The sequence below is a fragment of the Cavia porcellus genome, unplaced genomic scaffold (genome assembly GCF_034190915.1).
Source record: "Cavia porcellus strain 051 isolate PalLab524CR breed Dunkin Hartley unplaced genomic scaffold, mCavPor4.1 scaffold_25, whole genome shotgun sequence".
Lineage (NCBI taxonomy): Eukaryota > Metazoa > Chordata > Mammalia > Rodentia > Caviidae > Cavia > Cavia porcellus.
In genome coordinates, this window is record NW_026947508.1 from 28041205 (window position 1) to 28066334 (window position 25130).

At 40.8% G+C, this 25130-nt stretch overlaps 1 protein-coding gene across 1 annotated transcript in view; it reads right to left on the bottom strand.

The window, feature by feature from the left end:
- Window positions 1–9182: 9182 nt before the first annotated feature.
- Window positions 9183–25130, bottom strand: part of Clspn (claspin) — a 34144-nt gene continuing 18196 nt past the window's right edge. Inside the window, exons 11-25 of the mRNA XM_003471398.5 lie at window positions 23794–23972; window positions 23638–23702; window positions 22796–22995; window positions 22176–22333; window positions 21363–21589; window positions 20445–20556; window positions 18965–19040; window positions 18102–18205; window positions 13923–14087; window positions 13699–13820; window positions 13228–13355; window positions 12489–12591; window positions 11690–11772; window positions 11023–11184; window positions 9183–10603 (exon numbers count right to left, since the gene is read on the bottom strand). Coding sequence (XP_003471446.3) covers window positions 10493–10603; window positions 11023–11184; window positions 11690–11772; window positions 12489–12591; window positions 13228–13355; window positions 13699–13820; window positions 13923–14087; window positions 18102–18205; window positions 18965–19040; window positions 20445–20556; window positions 21363–21589; window positions 22176–22333; window positions 22796–22995; window positions 23638–23702; window positions 23794–23972 — 1995 coding nt within the window. The 3' untranslated portion in view covers window positions 9183–10492. The remainder of the gene's footprint in view (window positions 10604–11022; window positions 11185–11689; window positions 11773–12488; window positions 12592–13227; window positions 13356–13698; window positions 13821–13922; window positions 14088–18101; window positions 18206–18964; window positions 19041–20444; window positions 20557–21362; window positions 21590–22175; window positions 22334–22795; window positions 22996–23637; window positions 23703–23793; window positions 23973–25130) is intronic.

Here is a 25130-nt window from a genome sequence, read left to right on the forward strand (position 1 = left end):
ATAGTTCAGCAAGGGAAAGCAGAAGGCTTAGGAGACTGCATACTCTGTGCTCAGAAACAGCACAGGCCAGTGTGATGACTGGGGCTTAGGAGGGAACAGGAAAACAGCTAGAGTACAAAGTTGGCCAGTTGGGCAAGGGTTTCAAAGATGGTTGGACTTCATCCTGTGGGCAACAGGGAATTAACAGGGGAAACCCCAAGTTTCCACACCAGAACACTCTAGTCCCAGAGACAGGCTACATGGCTGCCAGCTTTCCTCACTTTTCCTGAGCTCACATCACCTGTCAGCTTTCCCAAAGTGCTCTGGGACCTTAAGGAAATCAAATAATTTTAACTCCTCTGAGCTAAATAAGGATAATGTTCCTTGAAAGCTGTTGAATAATATTATAACTTTGAACATTGTTACTTGGGCTCCAAGGCCAGGCACAAAAGGATCTCCGACACACCAGAGAGCCCTAAAGGCAGATTAGAAGATTGCTCCCCAGAATTGGCTCATCTCTGGAGAGAAAAGGCCTAGGAAGCTGGTGACCTAGCTGTTTTGTTCATCCATCCTCTTAAAGGTGAAGTGCTGCTCCAGTCTAACAGGAAATGACTGTGTCCATCTAGGTAAAAGGTGGCCATTCCCTCACCCTCAACACAACTGTTTTCTTAGCTCAGCTTGAAATGAGGGTGAGGCACTTCCAATCCAGTTTTAAAGCTTTGTTTTGTTTTAGCCTTGGAATCAGCCTCTCTTGTATATGTATGTGGAGGGGAGGTAACTGGGGGATAGAACCTGACCCTCTTACATGCTAGGCAGGCCCTCTACCACTGAGCTATATTCTCAGCCCTGGAATCACCGTTTTTCCTTCAGTGAAAATCTTTGCAATACACTCAGTTTGAGATTTTTCTCTTTTTCCTGACTCCTCCACTCTAAAAGGCTTCTGAGCTAAACCTGGAGTACTGAGGTAGGTTTTAAAGCTGGTGGAACACAGTTCCAAATCCTCTGCACCAGAAAAACTAGAAAAGAACTCATTTTTCAGTCCTCCTCCCAGCTAAGGGGAAAATGGGAACAAAGGTTTTCTGGAGCTGTTAGAGGTTTGTGTGCATTCTTTCTTTGTAAGGTACCGGAGAGGTAAATGACCTCTCCCAATTTTCTTCTAGCTAGAGACAAGCTCCCAGGTTGGGAAGCTGTTGGTCCTGAGCTAAATAAACAAGCTGAATGCAAGAAGAATGAAAGGGGTGTGCGTCTAACCCCTTCCTAGCAGCTGCCTCTGAGGGCTCCATAATCCCTCTCCCACCTTACCCTCTGGCCGCCCACCTCTCTTCCACCCACCCCATTCATCAGTAGGAGGGCACCGCATCAGCACAGTCATTCAGGGCCTGACAGGTCCTTTCTGGGTGCCCCCCACATGTAACCACTTAACCCCCAGCACAAAGGGACAAGCTGAATGAGCTTGGAGCCGGTGGCTCGTGCAGAAGGGGGAGGATCAATGGGATTTGGGAAGCTGGGTGTATAAACTGCTCTGCTCCAGCGGTCCTCAATGGAGGAGCTGGAGTCCGGGCATGTGCCGAGGGGAGGAGCTGGCAGCTGCATCCCGCCCCTGAACAATGATTTATTCATTCCCTTGGCACGCACAGAGAAAACAGGCTGGGGGAACGTGGCCCCACAAATCACCCTCAGCCTCAGCTAATTCCCAGGGCAATCACTGTGGTTCATAGTGTCCCTTCCACTTGTAATTTACTGCCTGAAGCTTGCCCTTCCTCTACCTTGTAAAGAAATAGAGTGCTTTAATGGTAGACCTGTAGCCAGGCTGCACCCAGTCTCAATCTCTCCCCTCAGATTTCCTGGTTAGGTGTTGCTCATATCCATAGAAACTGATGCGAACAAGAGAGCAGGGAAGAGAAGCAGGAAGCTGGAGAACAGAGCGGCAATAGACAGGTAATGAGGATACAATAAACATTTGTTCAACAAATGTACTTGCCATTCTCACTCCTTCCCAGCCTCCTTCCGGCAGCCATCCATATCTGCTTCCAATTCCAAATAGAATCTCTGGGGAAACTTTGGAGACAGAATGAAACTAGACAAGCCCCAGCTGAGCTGTGGCATTGGGGACCAGTGCTCCCAGCTATCAGGAGGCCTCATGGGACAGGAGGATTCTTGAGTTCAGGAGTCGGGGGCCAGCCTGGGTGACATGGTGAGACCTCATCTCAAAACAGAGAAAAGGGAAGAAGGGAGTGAGGCAAGAAAGGTGGTAAAAAGAAAGGAAACAAAAGAAGTAAGCAAAGATGCTAAAAGTAGTAGATTTTTTTAAATGCCAGGTAGGTGGGTATTTTTAAGTTTCAAAAAGCTAAACTGTGACAAGAATAAATTTACTCTGGCCCACTCACTCCATACCTCATGTCACCAGGGCCAATTTTTAAGAAAAAAAAATCATAATAATAAACTAAAAATCAATAATGTTAGCAAAACAGCGGAACCAGATGGAAGTGACTATCCTCAAGACTGGTCCCTGAGCCTCCTGCCCCCAAGCTCATAATTACCTTGTCATACAGAAGACAAATTTATCGTGAGATGGTAAAGTGCTAGAGGTGGAGAGCCCAGGCAGGGAGGCTGCCCATCGGACAAGGGGAAGGGATGCAATAGAAATACTAATTGGCCTTTGGTGCTGCAGGTGGGGCAGTTTGAGACTGACAAAACTAAGGTCCACACAGTTTCCAAAAACGTCCTTCCCTTAGACAGGAGGGTGGACACACTAAAGGAAGCGACCATGCCTCTTAGTACGGGTAGGGAATGAGAGAACTAAGGAAAAGGCCCCTGAGAGACTCAGGAGGGCAGGTTGCTATGAGGCTGCTGCCCTCTGGTGGGCACAAAGAAACACCATCAGCAGCACCTCCAGTGCTGGAGACACATTGTAAAGGAGTCCGTTCCTGTCTCAAAGCCTTGGCCACCAGGACTAGCCCACGCACAGGAAATCCACCCTGAGATATTTTAGTGTGCAGAATGTCCAAGAAGTGCCCTTGGTCTGGGTGTATGGCGCATCCCTGTGTCTCAGCACAAGCTGAGCCAGGAGGCCAACCTGGGCTACATAGTGACACCTACCTTGTCCAAAAAAAAAAGTACCCTTGAGATCAATTTCTACAGAATAGGAAAAAGAAGCAGGATGGAGAGCAGAAGCCTGCTGCAGTTTAGGCCTATGAGAGTTGCTTAGCATCCCTTAAAGAATGTTGAAGTTGGAATGGCCCTCCAGAGTTGTCACCAAAGGAGTTGAGATGGTCAGGGTTTATACACCTGTTATCAGGGGTGGATTGTGGTGGACAGAGGTACAACCTTGAGTAAGGTGCTTGTAACCGAGGTAATTCCCAAAGGAGCTAACACAAAGCCAGTCTGCAAGATTCCCAGCAGTTGGGCCAGCAAGGTGTTCATCAAAGGATCCAACTCACACAACATATTCATCAAACACGTTAAAGGAACTACAGTTTAGTTCATGCCTCAGGCTCCAGGTTCAGTGGCATAGTACACAAGTCTCAGTTATTCCGGCTGCTACACTGAGCCTTGCAAATGGTCAAGGGAGTCTTAATGCTCAGATTCATGGATTCATTCATTCAACAAGCATTCATTGAGATTTACTAAGTGCCAAGCCCGAGGCAGACACTTTACACTTTTTTTTTCTTAATCCTCACAACTGTGGAGCTAGTATTAACTCAGATTATTCAGATGAGATCAAGTTATTAAGTGGCTTTCACAGTCCAATGACACTTTAAAAAATGACACTCACAATGGAACAAGTGCTATTGCTGCTGCCAAAGATTCTTCAGGCCACAAAGGGTCTTGGCTCTGTTTTGTGCAGGCGTGTGTGTATGAATGGGATGGCTTGCTGTTTGTAACCAGAACATTTCCTCTGTAGCAGCCAAGCCTACTGCTTTAATTTATTCCTAATAATGCTGCTGCTGAGGATAACAGAAGCTTTAAAACTCCTAGTTGTAGCAACAGAGCAAGCTGCTGTTACCCATAAGGAAACTGGTTGGCCCTCCTTCTCTGGATAGTCAGTGGACAGGCAATGCTTAATCCTTAGTCTTCCTTAGCCATCTGCTCATCAGTAAGTTATGAGGATAAGTTCTTTCTTACTAACTTCCAGATCTGTGGCAACTGTTTTAGGACAGGAACACTGAAGGTACAAGTGGTGGAGGTTTCTGTTCTAGACATCTCTTGGTACCCTGCACTTCTCGCTGACCTGCTGGGTTGCCACCTTGGAGAAACAGAGAAAGCTGTCAGCTGCTGTTCTATTAGGACCCTGACGCTTTCTCATCTTTGGCCTGTTAAAACTTTCAGCATACCCAACCACCAACATGGAGATTTTTTTGTCTTCCCGTTTAGATTCTAACCATAAAGAACTTGAAGCAAAAGGGGGAGAAGGGATGTGTGGATATTATAGAATAATTGCTGGGTCTGACTATACTGATATTCAATAGTCCTGGCTGCTACACACACAAACACACACACACACACACACACACACACACACACACACACACACATGAGTGCATGCATGCTTTCCCTCCTGGGCTCCTAGAACCTAATTTTTCACGTTTGGAAAACCCAGATGATTTTTGCCTGGGTCCATCTGGTTTTCCAAATAACCTGTCTTTTTGATAAATAATGTAAGTTAAATTAGACAAGACAAACAAAGAGAGGGGTGGGCAGTCAGGGTTTTTTTTCTTCTTCTTTCACTCAGCCTGAGAGAAAAAAGAGAGAGGGGGCTGAAAACCTCAAACCATAGCTTACTCCTAACCCTGCCCTGGCACTTTCTGCACGAGGGGCTGGGCCCAGTGATTCTCCAGGCTGGACCTGGGGGCGGCTTCACCCCTGTCTCTAGTCTACTAGCCATCAAAATTATCAAAGAATGTGGTTCCCATAACACAAAAGAACCCAGGTACCCAACCCATAGCTTCCTCCAATCACCCTTAGGCTGTAGCTACTTCAAACCCCCGCTTCACATTATGTATCCCACCACAGGGAAGAGCTAAATCAATAAACTGAAAATGAAAAACCTTTAAGGTGAGAGAAGGGAGCACAGAAAGAGGTGATGAGAAAGACATAATACAGACCAATAGGATACAACTAAGGAACCTTGGTTTCAAAAGATAAAATCTGAGGTTGACCCTAGCCATACACAAAGCCATACCTACTTCCCCCACTCAATAGGGTCCAGGCAAACCTGCAGCCTTCTGTTGCCACACTGTCAGAAGTCCCAGCACCACACTAGCCACTGCTGGCTGCTGGGACAGGCCCACAGAGGTGGATGGTGGAGCTTTGCTGAGGCTTGGCATCTCTTTTTCAGCCAGCCAGGCATACTGAGGCATCAACGCTACCCCTTCCTCAGTATATACTGGGTTAGCCTTAAACACACATAATCACCTCATATAACATTGGACCTTTAATCCCAACCACAGACCTGTGAGCTAAGCCAGATCATTTTCCATGAACCACTTTTGAGTTGAGGGAGAAAGTTCAGAGAATGACTCACCTAACTTGTAAGTTGAAAAGAAAACAAGGACTGAAGGTTTTACTCAATGGTCACCTCTATCCCATCCTACGCTAAAAAGTTTTATAAGCACATCAGCTCTAAGCTTTTTGGCATTAGGTTTTCCAGATCTTCCAATAGAGGCTATTCAAAAACTTACTTATTGAATAATTTTATGTGCCAGGCAGGGTTCTATCTAAATTACATTCTTTCCTTTTTTGGTACCAGGGCTCAAACTCACGACCATGTGCTTGCAAGGCAGGTGCTTATGCCACTGAGCTAAAGCCCCAGCCCTCGTTTTTTTCTTTTTTAAGCAAAATAGGTCATGGTCTCTGTTTTCAAGGAATTTATGGACTAAGAATTTAGACCTCAACAAACCCTTCCCATTTTCCAGCTTGAATGCCTGGGATATATACGAAGGTAACATTTGTTGGTGGCAAACAATGATAGATCCCAAGTTCAAAGCCAGCTTCAATTACATTGTAACACCCTGTCTCCCCCTTCCACAAAAATGCAAGAATAGGAAACAATAACAGAGATTACCCCATTATAAAAGGTCAGAGGAAGTATCTCTTTGGAGGAAGTTAAATTGAGGCTAACATTTTGAGAATTATACACTAGCCAGACAAGGAAGTTAGAGGGGAAGACAGTCCAGAAAATGGGAAGGCTACCTTAGAAGGCTCTCAGGCTGAACAGTCTGAACGGAAGAGTGGATCGGAAGGTGAGAAGCAGATTTGAACTTCATACTGACAATGCTGGAAGACACTGAAAAGGTTTGTTTTGGGTGCTAGGGATTAAAACCAGGGCTTCATATATGCTAACCCTAGCACTAATTTACACCCCCAGCCCCAGCTATGAAAAGGTGTCAAGTAGGGAAGTGCAGCCTCCAAATCTGCTTACATAAAGGTCATTCTCTAACTGCTATGCAGATTGGATGAAAGGGAAGTAAAAACAGAAGTGGAGCTGGGGATTTAGCTCAGGGGCATAAGCACCTGACTTGCAAGGCAGTCGTGAGTTCGATCCCCGGTACCAGAAAAAAGAAGAAGAAGGAAAAAAAAAAAAAAAAAAAACCAGAAGTGGAGGGCCAAGAATATAACTCAGCGGCACAGCACCTGCCTGGCAGGCACAAGGTCATGAGTTTGATCCCCAGAAACCAAAAAACAAAACAAAAAACAAAAAACAAACAAACAAAAATGAGCTGAAAACATCTGAAAACTACTGAGGTACTTTAGAAAGACATTATAGGAATTTGGAGTCTATCTCTGGCTAGGGAACTGAAATAAGCTAATTCAAGATGTAATTTGAAAACGTTACCAGTACTTGGGAGATTGTCTTAATTATATAAGGAAAGAGTGTCAAAAAGGCCCTTCTAGAGCTGGTCGTGGTGGCTCACGCCTGTAATCCCAGCACTCGGGAGGCTGAGGTGGGAGGATCACTGAGAGTTTGAGAACATCCTGGGCTACAAAGTGAGCTCAAGGCCAGCCTGAACTGCACAGGGAGACCCCATCTCAAAAAAGACAAAAAAAAAAAAGGCCCTTCTATTTTCCAACTTGAATGACTGGGAGTTTACTGAATTGGGGAAATAGAAACATGAGGTCTTTAGGGGAAAAAAAAAATCACATTTTTAAAGATGTTAAGTTCATACTGGGCATGATGCCACATACCTAAAACCACAGCATGAGAAAGGCTAGTGTAGGAGGCTCACTGAGCTTGAGGCCCAAGCGGCACCCTTCCGTCTCAGCCTCTAGAGCAGTACTAGTACACCTAGAGCCTTACCACCATAATGGCCACACAGACCTCTCTCTGTTGGCATACAAGCCAAGATGCCCCAGCAGCCAAGCATCTAAGTTATTTTTTCCTAAACTAAAACCTCAGTTTTCAGGTCTCATTGCAGTGTTGGCACTTTACAATAAATAAATGGGTTTTAGGTTGCAGTTTAGGCACTTGGTCTCTAAAAGATTCCTCACCACTACTCTAGAGAGTGCTGGGATTATGGGCATATCCCACCATGCAGGTTAAATTTGCTGTTTGAGTGACAATGAGCCTTTTGGTCCACAAAATACAATGCACTTGTGATGCTGGTAATTTCTAATGTTTGCAGAGTAGCAAACACATACATATTTTCCAACTTAATGTTCACAGAAACTCTGAGATAGACATAAATTAGTATCCTAATTTTACAGATACAGACTCTAAAAAGTGTTATTATTTGCTCAATCTTTCTAGGCACTATTACATTCCAGCCTGTATCGGGCCACTGTAAGATACATAGGTAGAAGACAAATACTGGCTCAAGAATACCACCAAATTTTATTATGATAAAGAAGCCCCAAGCCGGGCGTGGTGGCCCATGCCTGTAATCCCAGCACTCGGGAGGCTGAGGCAGGAGGATTGTTGCGAGTTCGAGACCAGCCTGGGCTACAAAGTGAGCTCAAGGCCAGCCTGAACTGCATAGTGAGACTAGGTCTCAAAAAGATTTAAAAAAAAAAAAAGAAGCCCCAAGAGTTACCAGACATGTGACGAGGAGATAAAAACCGAAAACACGTATTACAAAGTTTTACAGCCTTACTTAGAAATTCTCAGCACTCAGGATGCCAGAGGAAGAAGAATCACTGCAAGTTCGAGGACAGCCTGGGCTACAAAATGAGGTCAAGGCCAGCCTGAACTATATAGTGAGACCCTGTCTCAAAAAGACAGACAGAAAGAAAGGAAGGAAGATTAATTCTCAACACGGGGAGAAGTTTGTAGAGATCCAGTTCACAGCTTGGGTGAATTTAGGCTGAGGTTTTATAGAAGAAACCCTAGTATGGCTTGCAGATTAAATGAATGAAATAAGTCAACAGGCTTATTTTAATGGAGTCAGTACCACTTGTCCCTACCCACAAGTGGAACATGGAGACAAAACTGACACTGAGCATTTTCATCTCCCCAACTCTTATGCCTCCAAATATGTAATTTCCAAGCTGGTAGAGCCGAGTCCTACTAGGAGACAGTGGCAGACCCCAGGGCTTCAATTTCATTAAGACATAGTGTGGATCGGTCAGTGCTTCAGGCAAAGTGCATGTGGAACATGTTGAAACCGTCCATTCCAACCCTGTTACCAAGGTGAAGGCTTAGTCTGCCTTACGTCAGCTCTCCTGGCACGAGGGTAAGTGACTTTAAGACTACTTTTCTTTCTCCAAAGAAATTCTCCCTGAAGCCTCAAACAGAAGATTTCTAGATTTCTCAGTGGATCAATTCTAGTCCTTTACTTCATCTCTCCCCTCAAAAAGGGTATTTAGACAAATAAAACAGGAGAAATTTCTAGTCTCTTTCCCAGCTCTCTTCAGCCCAGCAAGGCCTGCCTAGCCTTGGGCACTATTTAGAGAGCTCAAAGAAAAAGGCAAAATAACCTTCACCTTAGGCCTACTGCTATAAACACATGCGAAGTTAGCTAAAGAGAAAATGCTAAGCAAAGAACTGAAACAAGAAGCTTTCATTAAACTCTCCTCCCATGCATTGAATCCAGACTATTAGCAGTTTGATTAGTTCATAGAGACTGAGAAGCCAGAAAGGGGACAACTGCAGCACCCTCTTATCCAGACATAGGCAGCTTTCCTGGGAGGATGAACGCCTTGAAACTGAAACGTTTAACATCCAACAGACACTGACCTAACAATAAGTATTGAAACTGGACAGCAAATTCTGCCTTTAAGTCATTGAGATTTATTGGAAAATGACATACATATTAAAACATTTTTACACACATATCCCCCATTACAAGATTACAAATTTACAAATGTGAATTTTCAAAGTCCACATCTTGAGTGTTAGGAAAAAAAAACTGCGGAAAACCTGCACCCTCATTTGATCACTTAAAATTGATATTCCTGTCTCGTAATAAAAAACAGATACGATCCCATTCAACTTCCCAGGTCTATCGAGCTCTGATGCTCAAAGTATATTCACACAGAATCTTTCCCAACACACCAAGGGTGCTCAGTTCTGAGGGCTAGGGAGTCTGTCTAACATTCTGAGGGCCTTGTGGAATTACAGCAAAAATGGTGATTGATGGTAATTCTCTAATTAGTAATGATGTATTAAAATGTCCTCTGGTCAGGGCAGTATATTAAACCCAGGAGATGCAGTAAGTAATGGTTATGTTTCAAGAAAGGAAGTCTTTGATCATCAGTGAATTGAGAAGTCAGTCCTAGGAGAGGTCTTTCTGCTCCATAGATTATCTAATGCAGCCAGACATTTATCTTCACCTCATACTTCAGAAAAGTAAGGTGAAAGTCCTTCTTTGACAAAGGCAGCAAAAGCTAATCAGAACTTTGAGGCTGCCTTGAGAAGCCTATAGAAAAATGAAAACGGATGGGGCTGGGGATTTAGCTCAGCAGCATAAGTGCCTGCCTTGCAAGCAGGCAGTCATGAGTTCGATCCCCGGTACCGATAAAAAAAAAATAAATAAATAAAAATAATAATAATAAAAAAAAGAAAAACGGAAAGGATAAGACTACCACGTCAGTCCATCTGTTGGTCCCTAGGTCCATCATCTAAGAAATCTTCTTTGTTGAATTATGGTTGCTATGGTAGAGATCTCATAAGTATGAAGGCATCATTCTGATACTGACTTTTACCAATTTCTGTAATACCACACTTTCTTCCTTCCTGTTTCCTCCCAACCACCTCTACCACAGAGGTATAAACCCAGGACAGCTGCTAGGATAAAATGTCAAATGCTTAATGGAATACATGAGGATTCACTTACGTGTTCCATATTGATGTTGGAAGCTGCAGAATTATGATTAGTGACCAACTCAGGAAATACTCTGAAAGGAAGATAGTCACAGTCGAGCAGTAGAAAAACTAGAATCCTGTTTACAATCTTAACGCACCACTGATTAAGAAGAAGAGATCATTTGCATGAGCATCAGTTCCAACCTCCACTGTCAGTTTCCAGTACTGAGTTACTAAGCAGTCTCTGGATAGACGCTGGCATCCTTGATGGTGTTAGCTTTCCAAGTATCTGAAGATGCTTCGCTTCAATCCTGGACTGCTATCACCTGTCTTGAGGCGCTTAGGGGAAGGGCATGTCTTTAATGATGGTCCCTTTCTCCTCACCTGGAGAGCAGAAAGAGAGTCAGAGCCATCACAAAGGCCCTCACACAGTACTTACCTTTAATTAGCTCCTAAATAACCCATTTAAATCATGGACAATTAACAACAGGAAGATAATTGTAACAAAATAGAAATATAAACTTTCCAGGCAACTTTAAAAGCATATTATCTGCCGCAGAGAGTTAGTTCCCTGTATATTAGTGGGGAGGATTCTAATACTGAAGTATAAAGCTATCACACCAAAACTTTTGTTTTTTAATTAAAATAAATAAAATTCTGCTTTGGGGTGGGCATGGAGGAGGATCACTGTGAGTTCAAGGCCAGCCTGAACTACATAGCAAGACCCTTCACTTAAAAAAAAAAAAAGAAAAGAAAAAGAAATCTGCTTTGGGCAGTATTAAATCAGTTCTCAATGTCCATACCTGAGGCTTAGATGACTCCTTTGCTCCCTCAGCCTTGACAGGAGAAAGTGTATGAAACACAAAGTTTCTTGAATTTCGGGGAGCACTAGGGTTGAGGTCTGAGAGGGCAGCCAGTTTCTGAAGCATAGCTTTGGACTGGTTTAGCAGTGAGCCTGTCTTCAGCTAAAAAGGAAAAAGAATCATGTGTTATGAAACCTAAAAAAATGAAAAATCAGTCTCCTTTCCTCCTCCAGGTACCGCAGAGACAGTCTCTTTTTTTTTTTGGTACTGGGGATCAAACTCACGACATGTGCATGCCATGCAGGTGCTTACTGAGCTAAATCCCCAGCAGGCATGAAGAGACGTTCTTATTCACCAAGTAGAAAAGAAACAGCAGGTTTTCTTGACTGATAGTCCAATTTCCTGTGGTTACCTCCCTTCCAAAATGACAGAGTCCATTCCCTACTTTATATCCTGCAGACCATACCCAGGAATGGGGTGGCACAGCTGAGTATGAGCTCGAGTCCACCCTGGGCAATGAGATCTGGTCTCAAAATAAAAAGTAAAAAAAAAAAAAAAAAGGAAACAGTTCAGGGAAAAGCCCTGGATTTAATCCCAAGTACCACAAAAACAAAAAAATAAATAACCCCACAGACCACAATGTCAGACTGCCAAGGTCCCAACCAACCTGGTAAGGAGTTCCAGATCTGATAGTTTCAAAAGGATTACTGAGTACAGATTTTGATTCTTGGATAACCACAGGGCGACTGGCTGAAAAGAAAAGACAGCAGTTTTTTTTCTTTTTTTTTTCCTTTTTATCGGTACCAGGGATCGAACTCACAACTGCCTGCTTGCAAGGCAGGTGCTTATGCCACTGAGCTAAATCCCCAGCCCCAAGACATCAGTTTGGTAGAATTACTTTTACATCTGAAAACACTAAGGAGCTTTGAAACTAGCTCAATAAGCCATAGGGACTCTATGTAATGTTTAAAAGTGTCTCTCAAACTATAGTGTCTCTAAAAAGAAAACTAAAGTGAACTTACCAATTAATCACTAACACAAATGATTTAAGAAAAAAATAAATTTGGTAAGAGATTTTTTTTTTTTTGTCTTTTTGAGACAGGGTCTCACTATGCAGTTCAGGCTGGCCTTGAGCTCACTTTGTAGCCCAGGCTGGTCTTGAACTCTGAACAATCCTCCTGCCTCAGCCTCCCAAGTGCTGAGATTACAGGTATGTACCACTACACCTGGCTTGATAAAAGTATACGGAACTGTTTAAGAGTTTTATTTCTGGAGGTAAGTATACCTGGTTTCAAATACAATTACGTATATCATCTTAGGCAATTTAATGAGGAATCCAGAAAGCCTCCAAACATAAGACAAAATCAGCTACAGAAACTATAACTAAGCCCCTGAAGGCTGAAATCATCTCCAAAGCCCCTACACTAATCCAAGGGGTTACATTCTGTGGAGAAACAAGAGCTCACCATTCTTTTGCAGTGCTTTAGCTGTAACTTTCTTGGCTAGCATCATAAACTGACTGTCTTCCCCAATTTCTTCTTCTTCAGCTGTACTCTTCCCCTGCTGTGCCTGAAAATAAATCCATACAGCATGAACAGAAAAGCCTATGGCTCCCCTAAATAGTTGGTACAGTTTGGGTTGTGAAGTTAGGTTACTGGGATATTGTTTTCATTTTTGCAATGCACCCCCCCCCGCCCCCGCCGCCGCCACCAAAAGAAACCTTGAAGCCTGGTGCAGTGGTACACATCTGTAATTCCAGTGACTCGGGAGGTACAGTTAGTGAGACCGTCTCAAAATTAAAAAATTAAAAGGGGAAGTATGAAAAGAATTGCCCAAGATAAACTTCCAACACAAAAAAACAAACTCAAGAAAGAAGGTGGGACTAAGGATTTAGCTCAGTGGCATAAGCACCTGCTTGGCAAGCACAAGGTCTTGAGTTCAATCCAAAAAAAAAGAAGGTTAGCAATATGTTGCTTAAAATTTTGAAAGTTTCACAACAAACTCAATGATCAGGTTCTCTCATCCTCATAATTTGGGGTCCGAATAAGCAATTCTTTTGAGAGTTTTTGGTGGAGGGGGAAGACAGGTTCTTACTATGTAGGCCAGGCTGGCCTCAAATTTGTAATGATCCTCCTGCCTCAGCTTCCCAAATTCTGGAATTACAGGAGTGCACCACCACACCCAGGGTTCTTGCACACTTTCTACCTGATCCCGAAGCCACTGTTCCCGTTCAATCCGCTCCTTCCTCCATCTGGCTTCTGTCTCATCCAACTGTTCTTCAATCTGATCATCATCAGAGTCATGGTGGAATAAGTCCATCTGGGAAGCATCATCTAAAGCAGAGTTAAGGCTTTCAGTATCCTGCAGTCCCCATAGGAGAGGGTGACTGGACAGACACAAAATAAATCCTTATTTAATATACAGTGACACAGCCAGGGATATAGCCCAGCAGCACAGCACCTGCCTGGCAAGTGTGAGGTCATGAGTTTGATTCCTGGTACCAAAAAAAAAATCTCCAGTACACACTGACATAAAACTTTCCCATGCACTAACAGCATACAATGATTACAGCGAGGTCCTTCACCTAGCCTATTATAGTTTTGATTGCCATCTGTCATCTTAAAGTGGACAAATATATTATCAGAATATTACTTTTAAGGGCAACAACCAAGATACCTATGTTTTTCCATCGGAATTTCCTCATTCGCCCAGGTCCATCGCTGTGCAGATCCCCATCAGCAAGATATCTCTCTTGGTATAAGCGTAGCTGTCGCTTATCATCATCCAACATGGTCTTCCTACACAAGAGGAGAAATGAGGCAGTCAATACCGCGCCATTCTGACTGGTGATAGGCCGTGCCTTACAGTGTACCTTCAGATGGACTTAATGGGACACTAACATATGTATTTTCTTGATTTGACTCTGCAGTTCCTCATCAGAAGGAAGAACTTCATCAATTACATCCTCTTCGTATTCATTGATCTCTTCCCCATCATACTCATCTTCGCTCCCCACGTCACTTCCTGATACCTCTGCTTCATCCTCCAGATACTTCTTCAATCTCCTGGAAAGCAATTTTGATGATTAGAACATGGAACAATGACTACACACACAGAATGTAGACACAATGAGAACAGCATGTAGAGTCACTGTGACCATATCATTAAATTTATAACACATTTTGATAGTATCTAATTTTAAAGTAATATTTAAAAATCAATTACTTATTATATATCATAAGCCAATAACTCTGCTTTACAGGTATTACCACATTATCTATAAGAGCGGGTACTGCTATTTCCTTCATTTTAAAATTGATAAGAGGCTGGGGATTTAGCTCAGCAGCATAAGTGCCTGCCTTGCAAGCAGGCAGTCGTCAGCTCGAGGAAAAAGACAAAAAAATAAATAAATAAAATTGATAAAGCAAGAGGTTTAGCTCAGTGGCACAAGCGCCTGCCTGGCAAGTGCAAAGTTGTGAGTTCGATCCCTGATACCAAAAAACAAACAGAAATAAAATAAAATAGATAAAGAAATAACCAGGACAAAGCTGGGCATGATGGCTCACACCTTCAATCTCAGCACTTGGGAGCTGAAGAACAATTCTCACCAATTCAAGGAAAAAAAAAATAGCAAGGACATCAGACTAGAAGCAATGATACTAGAAATAACACTAATTCTGCAACACTAATTCTGCATGGAACTAGAGACGTTCATATAGAAATTAACTAAGAAGGCACAATGAAAGTAATCAATTATTCAAAGTAACACACAACTATGGTGTAGCAAAGTCTGGATTAAATCTAGGTTGGATAACGCTAAAGCCAGAAAACTCTTAATCTTTCTCTCGTATTAGGGGACCACCTGCTGGAAGGCTCAAACTAAGCACCAGCTTTTTGAGCAATTCAACTTTTAGCTGTCATTCTTTATAACTTTCATTTGAACAAAGAGATCTGTGGTTAAATGATGTTAAGAACCATTGCCTTAGGGGCTGGGGATTCAGCTCAGCGGCATAAGCACCTGCCTCGCAAGCAGGCAGTCATGAGTTCAATCCCTGGTATCGATAAAAAGAAAAAAGACAAAAAAAAAAAAAAAAAAAAAAAACAACCATTGCCTTAGAAAAATCTATGGAGCGACATGGAGCCTGCCTGGCAAACACAACACCCTAAGTTCAATTCCCAGTACTAAAAAAAAAAACCTGGGGGATATCCTAAAGCTGTATGAGATAGTTAATTTGACAAGCGACAAATTAGAACCCCAAATGGATCTTTTTTTTTCTTTTTTTTTTTTTTTCCCCAAATGGATCTTAATAGAATCAAGTGCTGGGCTCTAAGCAACAAGATGAATCTAATAGGGATCAATATGATGCCCTATATGTCAATTTCAAAAGCCATTCACATACAATATTGAATACCTATTAAAATTACATTTGTGAAACTTTTTTAACATCATAGAAAATATTTATAGATATGCTAAGTGGAGAAAAAAAGCAAGATGCAAATTTATACACATAAAAATAATATAAATCTCAATTATGTAAAAATACATGCATATAGCAGCACAGTTTATAATAGCCAGATGTTGGAAACAATCTAAATGCCTATTGACCGAGGAATGGGTAAAAAAAAGATGTGGTATTTCTCTACAACGGCATACTACTCAACCATAAAGAATGATAAACTGGACATTTTTGACCTGGATGACTTTTTTTTTTTCATTTTTTTGGTAACTGAGGATCAAACTTGGGACCTTGCATTTGCTAGGCAGGCACTTACGCTGCTAAGCGAATTCCCCAGCCCCCTAAACTGGACCTTTTTATAGGTAAATTGGTGCACCTTAATAAAGTACTTAGTAGGGCTGGGATTTAGCTCAGTGGCATAAGTGCCTGCTTGGCAAGCGTGAGGCTGTGAGTTCAACCCCTGGTACCAAAAAAAAAAAAAAGGACATACTTAGTGAAATAAATAAGACGCATGTGTAAACATTGTATTGTTTCATTAGTGTGACAAGCTAAAAGAAAAAAACATGTATATGTATACATATATTTAAAAAATAGTTGTTAGTTTTTTTTAAAAAAGGAAGTATAATGGCCTCTTTGGTCATCCACATGGCCTGTTTAGAAACAAACTCAATGCCTCCCTCCACTGAATACCTCTGTAGGTTCCCTTCTACACCTGGTCCCAGTCTTTTTATCCCAGAGAGAATGACTTCAGCAAAAGCAACGACTCAGGTCACACCTGCTTTTTTTTTTTTTTGTCTTTTTGAGACAGGGTCTCATTATTCAGCTCACATTGGCCTTGGGCTCACTTTGTTTATTTTTATTTTAAAGAGGGTAAAATTAATCACAACAAAGCAGAACTAAATAGGAGATAAAAAAGCAATGTAAGAGATACAAATTTAAAAGCTAGACGACCTGAGATCTTCACTATCTATCATGTTGTCTCTTGTTTTCTTCCAAATAGTTGTCCATGTCTTCGCATACACAGAATTCATACAAAACAACATAGTATAAAACTGATCCGAACACAATGAGGAAGGCATTTTAGGTTTTCTAAAGCAGGCATTAGGGAAGTCACTAATGGCTGTTGTAGAGTCTCTCATTCTCTTCAAAATAGCTGTCCATATTTTCATGTATATTAAAGTTCAACAAAACAAAACAGGCGGGGCTGGGGATTTAGCTCAGCGGCATAAGTACCTGCCTTGCTAGCAGGCGGTCGTGAGTTCGATCCCCGGTACCAATAAAAATGAAAAAGACAAAAAAAAAAAAAAAAAAAAAAAAAAACAGGCTAAAATAACACCATTAATTAGAACAAAGCAAAACAGAGATAAAAGTATTTGCCTTCCAAGAGATGGTATAAGGAACGCCCCCCCCCCACCTTTGCTACATTGCCTATGGTCAGTCTCTCAAGGGATATCCAGATCACTGGCTCCCACCTTCTAATGGGGTTGGGCTCGCTCTGTAGCCCAGGCTGGTCTCAAACTTGCAAGGATCCTCCTGCCTCTGCCTCCCAAGCACTGGGATTACAGGAGTATGCCACCAAGCCCAGCTATACCTGCCTTTACTTTAACTAACCCACTGTCAGCCATTTTGAGTTGACCTTTGGATGTCTTAAGAAATTTTTGATGTGCTTTAAGGTTTGAGTTTTTGCATTTGGACATCCAGTTATTCCAGTATATTTACTGAGGGTACAATCCTTTCTCCACTAATTGCTTTTGCAGCTTTGCTAGAAATCAAGGGTCTTTTATGTGGTTATCTATTTTGGGACTTCATGTTGATACCTTGGTGGCTTATCTAGTTTGATATCAATGCCGTTTTGTCATGATTGGTGTAAGTTTGTGGTAAATCATGGGATCGGAGAGGGTTGGAGCTCTAATTTTGTTCCTTTATCGAAGTTGTTTAGACTATTCTGAGTCTTTTCTATTTCTACAGAAATGTAAGAATCAAAATGTTAATTTTTATGAAAAATGACATTGGCACTTTGATAAGGAATTGTGTTTTCTGATCTTTCTTAGTTTCTTCTACTTGTTTTTGGTTTTATTCTCTTTTATTTTTAATTTCTTAAGGAAAGATACAAGGATATTTCATAACTTTCTTCTTTTCTAATAAATGTACTTCGTGTTTAAAAAAATACATGCATAGATATGTCATATACTGTGGACAATGGACATGAGACTGCTGGTCTCAAACATGCAACAATCCTCCTGCTTCATCCTCCTGATTGCTGGAATTACAGGCATGTGCCACCACGCCCGGCTTTGTATTCTTTTTAATACTCTGAAATAAATGTCTTATTTTCTTGATCAGAACAACCAGTACATCAAACAGCCAGACTATACCTCAAAGTAAAGAGAATACCCAGGACCTGTGAAGACCACAGACAAAGTCACTATTTCTAGAAGGAAGCAGAGATGTAGAGATGCTTAGCATAGATATGACCTAAGGAATACCAGCCACCATATTTGAATCTTGAAGAGATCCCATGCACAACAAGGATTTTGTTTTACCTATGTTAACCATAAAGCCAGAAAATTCAGATAATCAAGCGAAATTTCTAGCAGTCGAAGAAATGGAGAAAACACTTACATTTGCCTTTTTAGCCTTTCAGATTGCTTTAGGAGCTCTTCTTCATCATCATCTTCCTGGTCATCCAATGTCATATTTTCACTACCAGAGTCACTGTCTTCATCCTGCCAAAATCACAGTATCAAAGTTAAGGAGATTACTGATAAAAAAAAAAAAAGACAAAAAAAAAAAGTTAAGGAGATTAAAATATGTCCTCAAAATAGAACTCCTAATAGCCTAATACTCCCACCATACCTTATCTGTTCTTTTTCCTGTTTAAACAAATAAAACAAGGGCCAAGGATTTAGCTCAGTGGCGTAAGCACCTGCCTGCCAAGTGCAAGGTCATACATTTAATCCCTGGTACAAAAAAAACCCTATGTATGCATATAGTCCAGTGGTACAGTGTTTGCTTCATATGCGTAAGGCCTTGTGGTTGATGATCCACAGGACACATACACACCCCTAAGAGTGCCTCTGCCCACACATCTCTTTATAGCGTTTTTTTAAAAAGTTTTTGAAGCAAGGTCTCACTATGTAGTTCAGACTGGCCTTGAACTTACTATGTAGCCCAGGCTGCCCTTGAACTTGAGACAATCCTCCTGCCTGGGCTTCCTGATTGCTGGGGCTACAGGTGTGCAGCACAATGCCTGGCACAAGCTATTGTTCTAGATAAGACACCAATCTTAGAAATCTTAAGAACTCAGACAAGAAGAGAAGTCCATAGGCAGCAGTACATGGACTTATATTTCTTTTTTTTTTTTTTGTCTTTTTCCTTTTTATCAGTACCAGGGATCGAACTCACGACTGCCTACTTGCAAAGCAGGCGCTTATGTTGCTGAGCTAAATCCCCAGCCCCTGGACTTACATTTCTTTTATACTCACCTCATCACTGTCAAACTCACTGTTATGAGGCACGAGCCGAAAGTCTCCAAACTCCCCGTCTTCACCTTCTTGCTCCCTATGATGCAAATCACTGAATCAATAAATAAGTTGTTGAAAACAAACTATAAACACCCACCTAAACTGAGGATTTAAAGTATTAACACCAATAACTTGTTCAAAAAATAGGGGGGCTGGGGATTTAGCTCAGCGGCATAAGCGCCTGCCTTGCAAGCAGGCAGTCCTGAGTTTGATCCCCAGTACCGATAAAAAAGAAAAAGACAAAAAAAAAAAAAAAAAAGCATGGTTGGGGGACTGACGACAGAGTTCAGTGTAAAGAGCCAGTTCAATGCCTACTATAAAAGGAGAAAAGGTTTTAATCATGTTAAAATACATATCACATTAAATTTATCTTAGCCATTTTTAAGTAAACAGTTCAGTGGTGTTAAGTACATTCACACTGTTGTAGAAGAAATAAACAAAACTCTTTTCATTGTGTAAAATTCAAACTCTTATACCCAATTTTCCATTCCTCCCTGGCAACTACCATTCTTTCTCAATGAATGTGACTATTCTAAGTACCTTGCATAAGTACAGTCATAGTAGTATTTGTCTTTTTGTGATTAGCTTATTGCTCTCAGCATAAAATCCTCGAGGTTCACCCACACTGAGGCATGTGTTAGAATTTTCTTCCTTTGTAGGGCTGGCTATGCCATTATATGTATATATACATACTTTTAAAAAGATTAATTAATGTTTCAGCAGGCCCTTGAACTGCTTCTACCCTCTGGATATTGTGAATAATACTGCTGTGAATATGAATATAAGTATACAAATAGCCAAAAAAAAAAAAAAAAAAGTATACAAATAACCTACGTGAGTCCTTGCTTTCTTCCCATGTGCTGAGTCTATACTAAGAAACAGGACTGCTGGATCAGATGGTAATTCCATTTTTAATTTCTGAGGAATCATCATACTGTTTTCCACAGCACTTGCACCATTCTACTTTCTCACCAACAGTATGCAAGGGTTCCAATTTCTCCACATCCTCTCTGACCATAATTATTATTATTTTTTTACAACAGTTATCCTAATCAGGGTGAGCAGTATTTGATTCCTATTTTATCGATTAGTGACTAACCAATGATTAGTGATTTAAAGATCTTTCATATACTTATTCTTGACTTTTTCACCAAAGTGTTATAATTTCATTACATTTAAATCCACTGTACGGCTCTCTGACAAGATATTAAACCTGTAAGATCAGTTATTACTAAACACGGAAAACCAGGGCTGGGGATTTAGCTCAGCGGCATAAGTGCCTGCCTTGCAAGCAGGCAGTCGTGAGTTCGATCCCTGGTACCGATAAAAAGGAAAAAGACAAAAAAAAAAAAAAAAAAAAAAAAAAAAACACGGAAAACCTAATCCTAGGATTTTATCAGAAGACCAGGTCTTCTTAAGTTCCTACCCATCTGAGACTTACCCGTCTGTTGGGAAAGAGCCTGAGCAGAGAGCTAATGCTTCTTCCATCGGGTCACCCGTGCTGTTCTCCTTCTCCTGCTTGCTCAACTCCAAGGGATCCAGAGGGGAGGCATCTACAAGGAAAAGTCTTTTCACCAAGGAACGACAAAGTTATCCTCTCTTCCCAGCCATCTAAAGACAAGCCAGTTCACTCATGTTTTCTAAGGTAAGCCTACCAAAAACATCACCGTTCTTTCATTCAACAAATTCTTATTCAGGGTTACTAACCTTGACCATCAGGGAGACAAAGGAAACACAATAAAGACCCCAACTCTCTCACAGAGATTGCTTTCTAGCAATGCTGTATATGTGTTGGGGGACGGGGCACAGGTGGAAAAATAAATTAATAGTATCAGAAATTTACTCTATACTAGACACGGCTCCAAATTTTATATATAGATTAATTGTAAATGATATACGCCCCAAAATGAAGAAGTCTTAAATTCACATTTTATCATAAAATGTGATGCTAAGAAAGTAATGCTCTAAAAAAAAATAAAAAGAAAGTAAAATTCCAAATGTTATGAGTTATACAGTGAATCAATCAACATGTAGGAGTCTAGAGCTGGGCGTGACAGTGTATACCTATAGCGCTAGCACTCGGGGAGGGTGAAGCAAGATGACTGCAAATTGGAGCCAAGCGTAGGCATTTAGCATCTTAGCAAGACTCTCTCTTAAAACTTAAAAAAAAAGGAATGTGAATGTACCTCAGTGCCAAGGCCCTGGGTTCAATCCCCAGTACCACAAAAATAAAACAAAAACAGAATGTAAGACTATCACATTCTTGTTTCTGTTTGGAGGTAAAGGGGCTTCCTGACAGGGACACTGACTTGAAAAGATTTGTCCTTGGTAAGCCTGGTGTTCTCTGTAGGACATTTACCCTGAGAAGGAAATTTTCCTGAGCAAAGATTCAAAAGTTCTTCCATGTTCTCATTCTTGTCACTCTGCCTGGGTGGACATTTTTCAGCCTGAGATGTAAACTTTCCAGTACACAAATCCAATAGTTCATCCATGTTGGCATCCATGGCATTCTCATCCATACTAGCCAGAGGCAGCTGAGGTTTCAAAGCTTGGTGCTGATTTCTGTGGTTTCTAACATTTAAGAACCTGCAACACATTGGCCAGGGAAAGGAATTTGTGGAAAAAGATGTAAAATAGTGAATGAAACACTCTGAGTTCATTTCTAATGCTAAAGTTAGAAGCTGAATCTTAAACCAGAAAACCTATATTCAAACTTTAGCTTCCTACTAATCCAAAAAAAAGCAGAAGTTCTGTTAAAGAATAAAACGCCATTCAAAGGTAACATATAAAAAAATATTTGGTTTCAGAGGATACTACAGTAGAACTGGGTGCTATGTACTTTCATGTGCCACTGATCTGTGAATTGTCCATCCTACCCAGCAATCCTAGCAAAGTAGAAACCACATAGGGAAATTTCATGACCTTACAAGATCTATATATTACAAGTAAGAGATCAAAAGATCAGAATGGCAGTCAGCAAGAGCTATTTACATTTTATTTTCTGGACAGACTTTGTTCAAATTCATAGAATATAATACTAATAATGGTCTGTACAACCTTCTCTTTCTCAGAAGAAAAAGCACAGATGGAGTGACAGAAGCTCACTTTATTTTTAAACAAAATTAAGCAGTACTCAGCACCATCCCACCCACAGAAACACAAAACTACCTACCCATCTGCATCCAACAGTTGGCTTTGAGTGTCATCTTCTAAGCAGAACTGGAAGTCGTCTCCTGCTCCTAGGAAAAGTGTCTTGGGCTCCGGGGAGGCGTTATACAGATCCTGGGAATCCTCTATAGGAAGTGAAGGCTCAGACAGTTTCCCTGAACTCTGGCACCGAAACAAAAACAAACAATAGCAAAACATTTTACAAATTCATTGTGTCATGACAACAACAGAAGTTGCTATCTGCAATATTTTATCTACTCAGAATTGCAGTTGAGGACAATGCATAGCTAAGAGAGGCTTGCAGAAAAATAATTCTGAAAAAGTACTAATGTTAGGGAAAGCTTGCTTGTAACACCCAAAGGGGTATATTTTCCTATTTTGTTCTGCTTTGTTTTATTGAGATAGGGTCTTGTTATGTAGTGCAGGCTACCCGTGGACTTGCTACAATCCTTCTGCCTCAGCCTCCCAACTGCTAGGATTATAGGTATATACCACAACTGGCTCAGGGGGTGGATTTTTAAAGCAGAACACATAAGCTGAGTACCAAGATGGTGGGAGTTGGTTGGCTGGGACAGACTTTATTTAGCAATGTGGAAAAGATTAGAAAAACTATTACCACCTTACCTTAGAAGCTGAGCTGATCAAACTAGCTCGAAATGGCCCAGGAGAAGGAGATCTGAATCCTCCTGCGGTTGGGAAAAAACTGGTCCCCCGGCCTGTGTGTCTGTTGCAAGGCTGATAGGATGGAATTGTGGAGCCAATCAGCTCAAAGCTGCTATTGTGGCTGCTCTCTTTTGTTAGCAATGAACAGGAATCTTCTTCATCTAAAGAAAGAGAACCACCTTTTAAGTGCTTAATTAGGTAGATTTGTTAAGAAAAAAAAAAACTACTAAGGATGAAACTCAGGGAAAATTCACAGGCAAACAGTTCAATTTATAGATTCCAAATGATTAAGTTAAGGATAAATTACAGGACCACCATGGCATTATATTACTGTGTTAAGTGTCAGCTTAAAAGAGTTAAATTCTCTTTTCTCATCTTAATGCTTATGGTCAGTCTTTATTATCTTACCAGTTACAAACCGTCCTTCCATCTAAAAATAGAAGTGTTTCCTGTTTCACTTAATTAACACATATTCCTATTCTATGTTCATAGTCCACTATAAACAAAATGGATATGAATTTTCTTTTTCTTTTTTCTTTTTTATCGGTACCGGGGATCGAACTTCATGACCGTCTGCCTGCAAAGCAGGTGCTTATGCCGCTGAGCTAAATCCCCAGACCCTGGATATGAATTTTCAAAAAACAGACCAAGAAATACTTCAATTCATGACCTCTCTCATTGTTACATATAACATGAGAAAGTCATTAGATTCAAAAAATGGAATCTTTATGGAACTGTAGGCCTTAAGTATCAAAGCTGGTAGACCAAAGAATAGTTACATCTATATAAGAATCACTACTCACCCAGTTTGCTAGGCCGTTTGCTACAGTTTTCATCTGTTTCTGATTTTTCTTCACTAACAAAGTAACTATAAAACAAGAAAGTAAAATGTTTCAGTATTTCTCCCTACTTTTTACCCCAGATAAATCCTCTTAGAAGTTATTTCTTTAGAAAATTACCCCATCTTGGAAGAGTTGTCCTTAAATAGAAGTAAGGTAGAATCTGATGAGAGAGGCTTGGGTACAGACAGGAGGTCCACTGACTTCCCAATTTCACTACTGCTGTCAGTATTTTCTTTATCCATTTCTTTCTCATCTTTGCTTTCGATATCTTCATTACCAAGAAGGAATTCCGCAGTCTTTACCAATCATGCCATCCAAAAACAAATAATACAAGTCAAAAAATTTAAAGCAATTATACTGTTAGCCTAAAATATGGCTGCTTGGTTGTATTTTAAATATAGTGGGGTTTTTTTGTTTTGTTTTGTGTTGGTACCAGAGATCAAATTCATGACCTTGCATTTACCATGCAGGCTGCCACTGAGCTAAATCCCCAGTTTTTTTTTTTTCTTTTTCTTTCTTTTAAGTCTTTTTGAGACTGGGTATCACTTTACAGTTCAGGTTGGCCCTGAACTCATTTTGTCACACAGGCTGGCCTCAAACTCACAGCAGTTCTTCTGCCTCAGCCTACCAAGTACTAGGATAATAGGCATGCACCACCATATTCCAAAGTCTTATCTTAAATCTAAAAAGATACAGTTAGTTCAACATGACCATGAACATCATCATAATTTCCTCTGACATGTTTAGAGTTCTTTTAGAACTATTGTATCTTTTTTCCTCTCAATATTGCTACAAGATTATAAAATCAGACTGGGAATATCAGTTTACTGAGGGGATAGGAGACTTAATGATTGCAGGATGACTACTGATCTCAAACCAATCAGACTATAATATGCTGCCCAGCTCACCCAATGCTTTCTTTTTCATTTACCCAGCACTAAATATTAACCAACTCTTAGTTGGGCATGGTGGTGCATGAGCTGCATAGTGAGACTCTGTCTCAAAGACCAAGAAAAAAAAATTAACTAATTCTTTCAAGACCCCAAATATAAGAAAGGTTTTTTTTCCCATATTGAACAGTCATATAATCATGTCTTTCCTGAGCACACAACAATACTATGAAGCAAAGTACCTACAAATATCTTCCTTAACACAGAATGACAGTAATTTTAGAAGGCTTCTGTTTATCTGAGAATTTGTTGTAGACTTCAACCTAGCCAAGGTTAGGCTTATTTTTTCAATAAGAATTAAAAAAACTAAATAAAAAAGATAAAGTTCCCTAGTAATACAAAGTCAATTTTGATATTAGTGTTATATTAAAATACATAAACAGGTAGAAGGAATCAGTCTGTGAATTGCAAGGGTTTAATGATGCACACAGAACTAAATCCACCACGACTTAGGCACACATGCAGAAACAACTTTCATCTATGCCCCTTAAATCTCTTATAAGT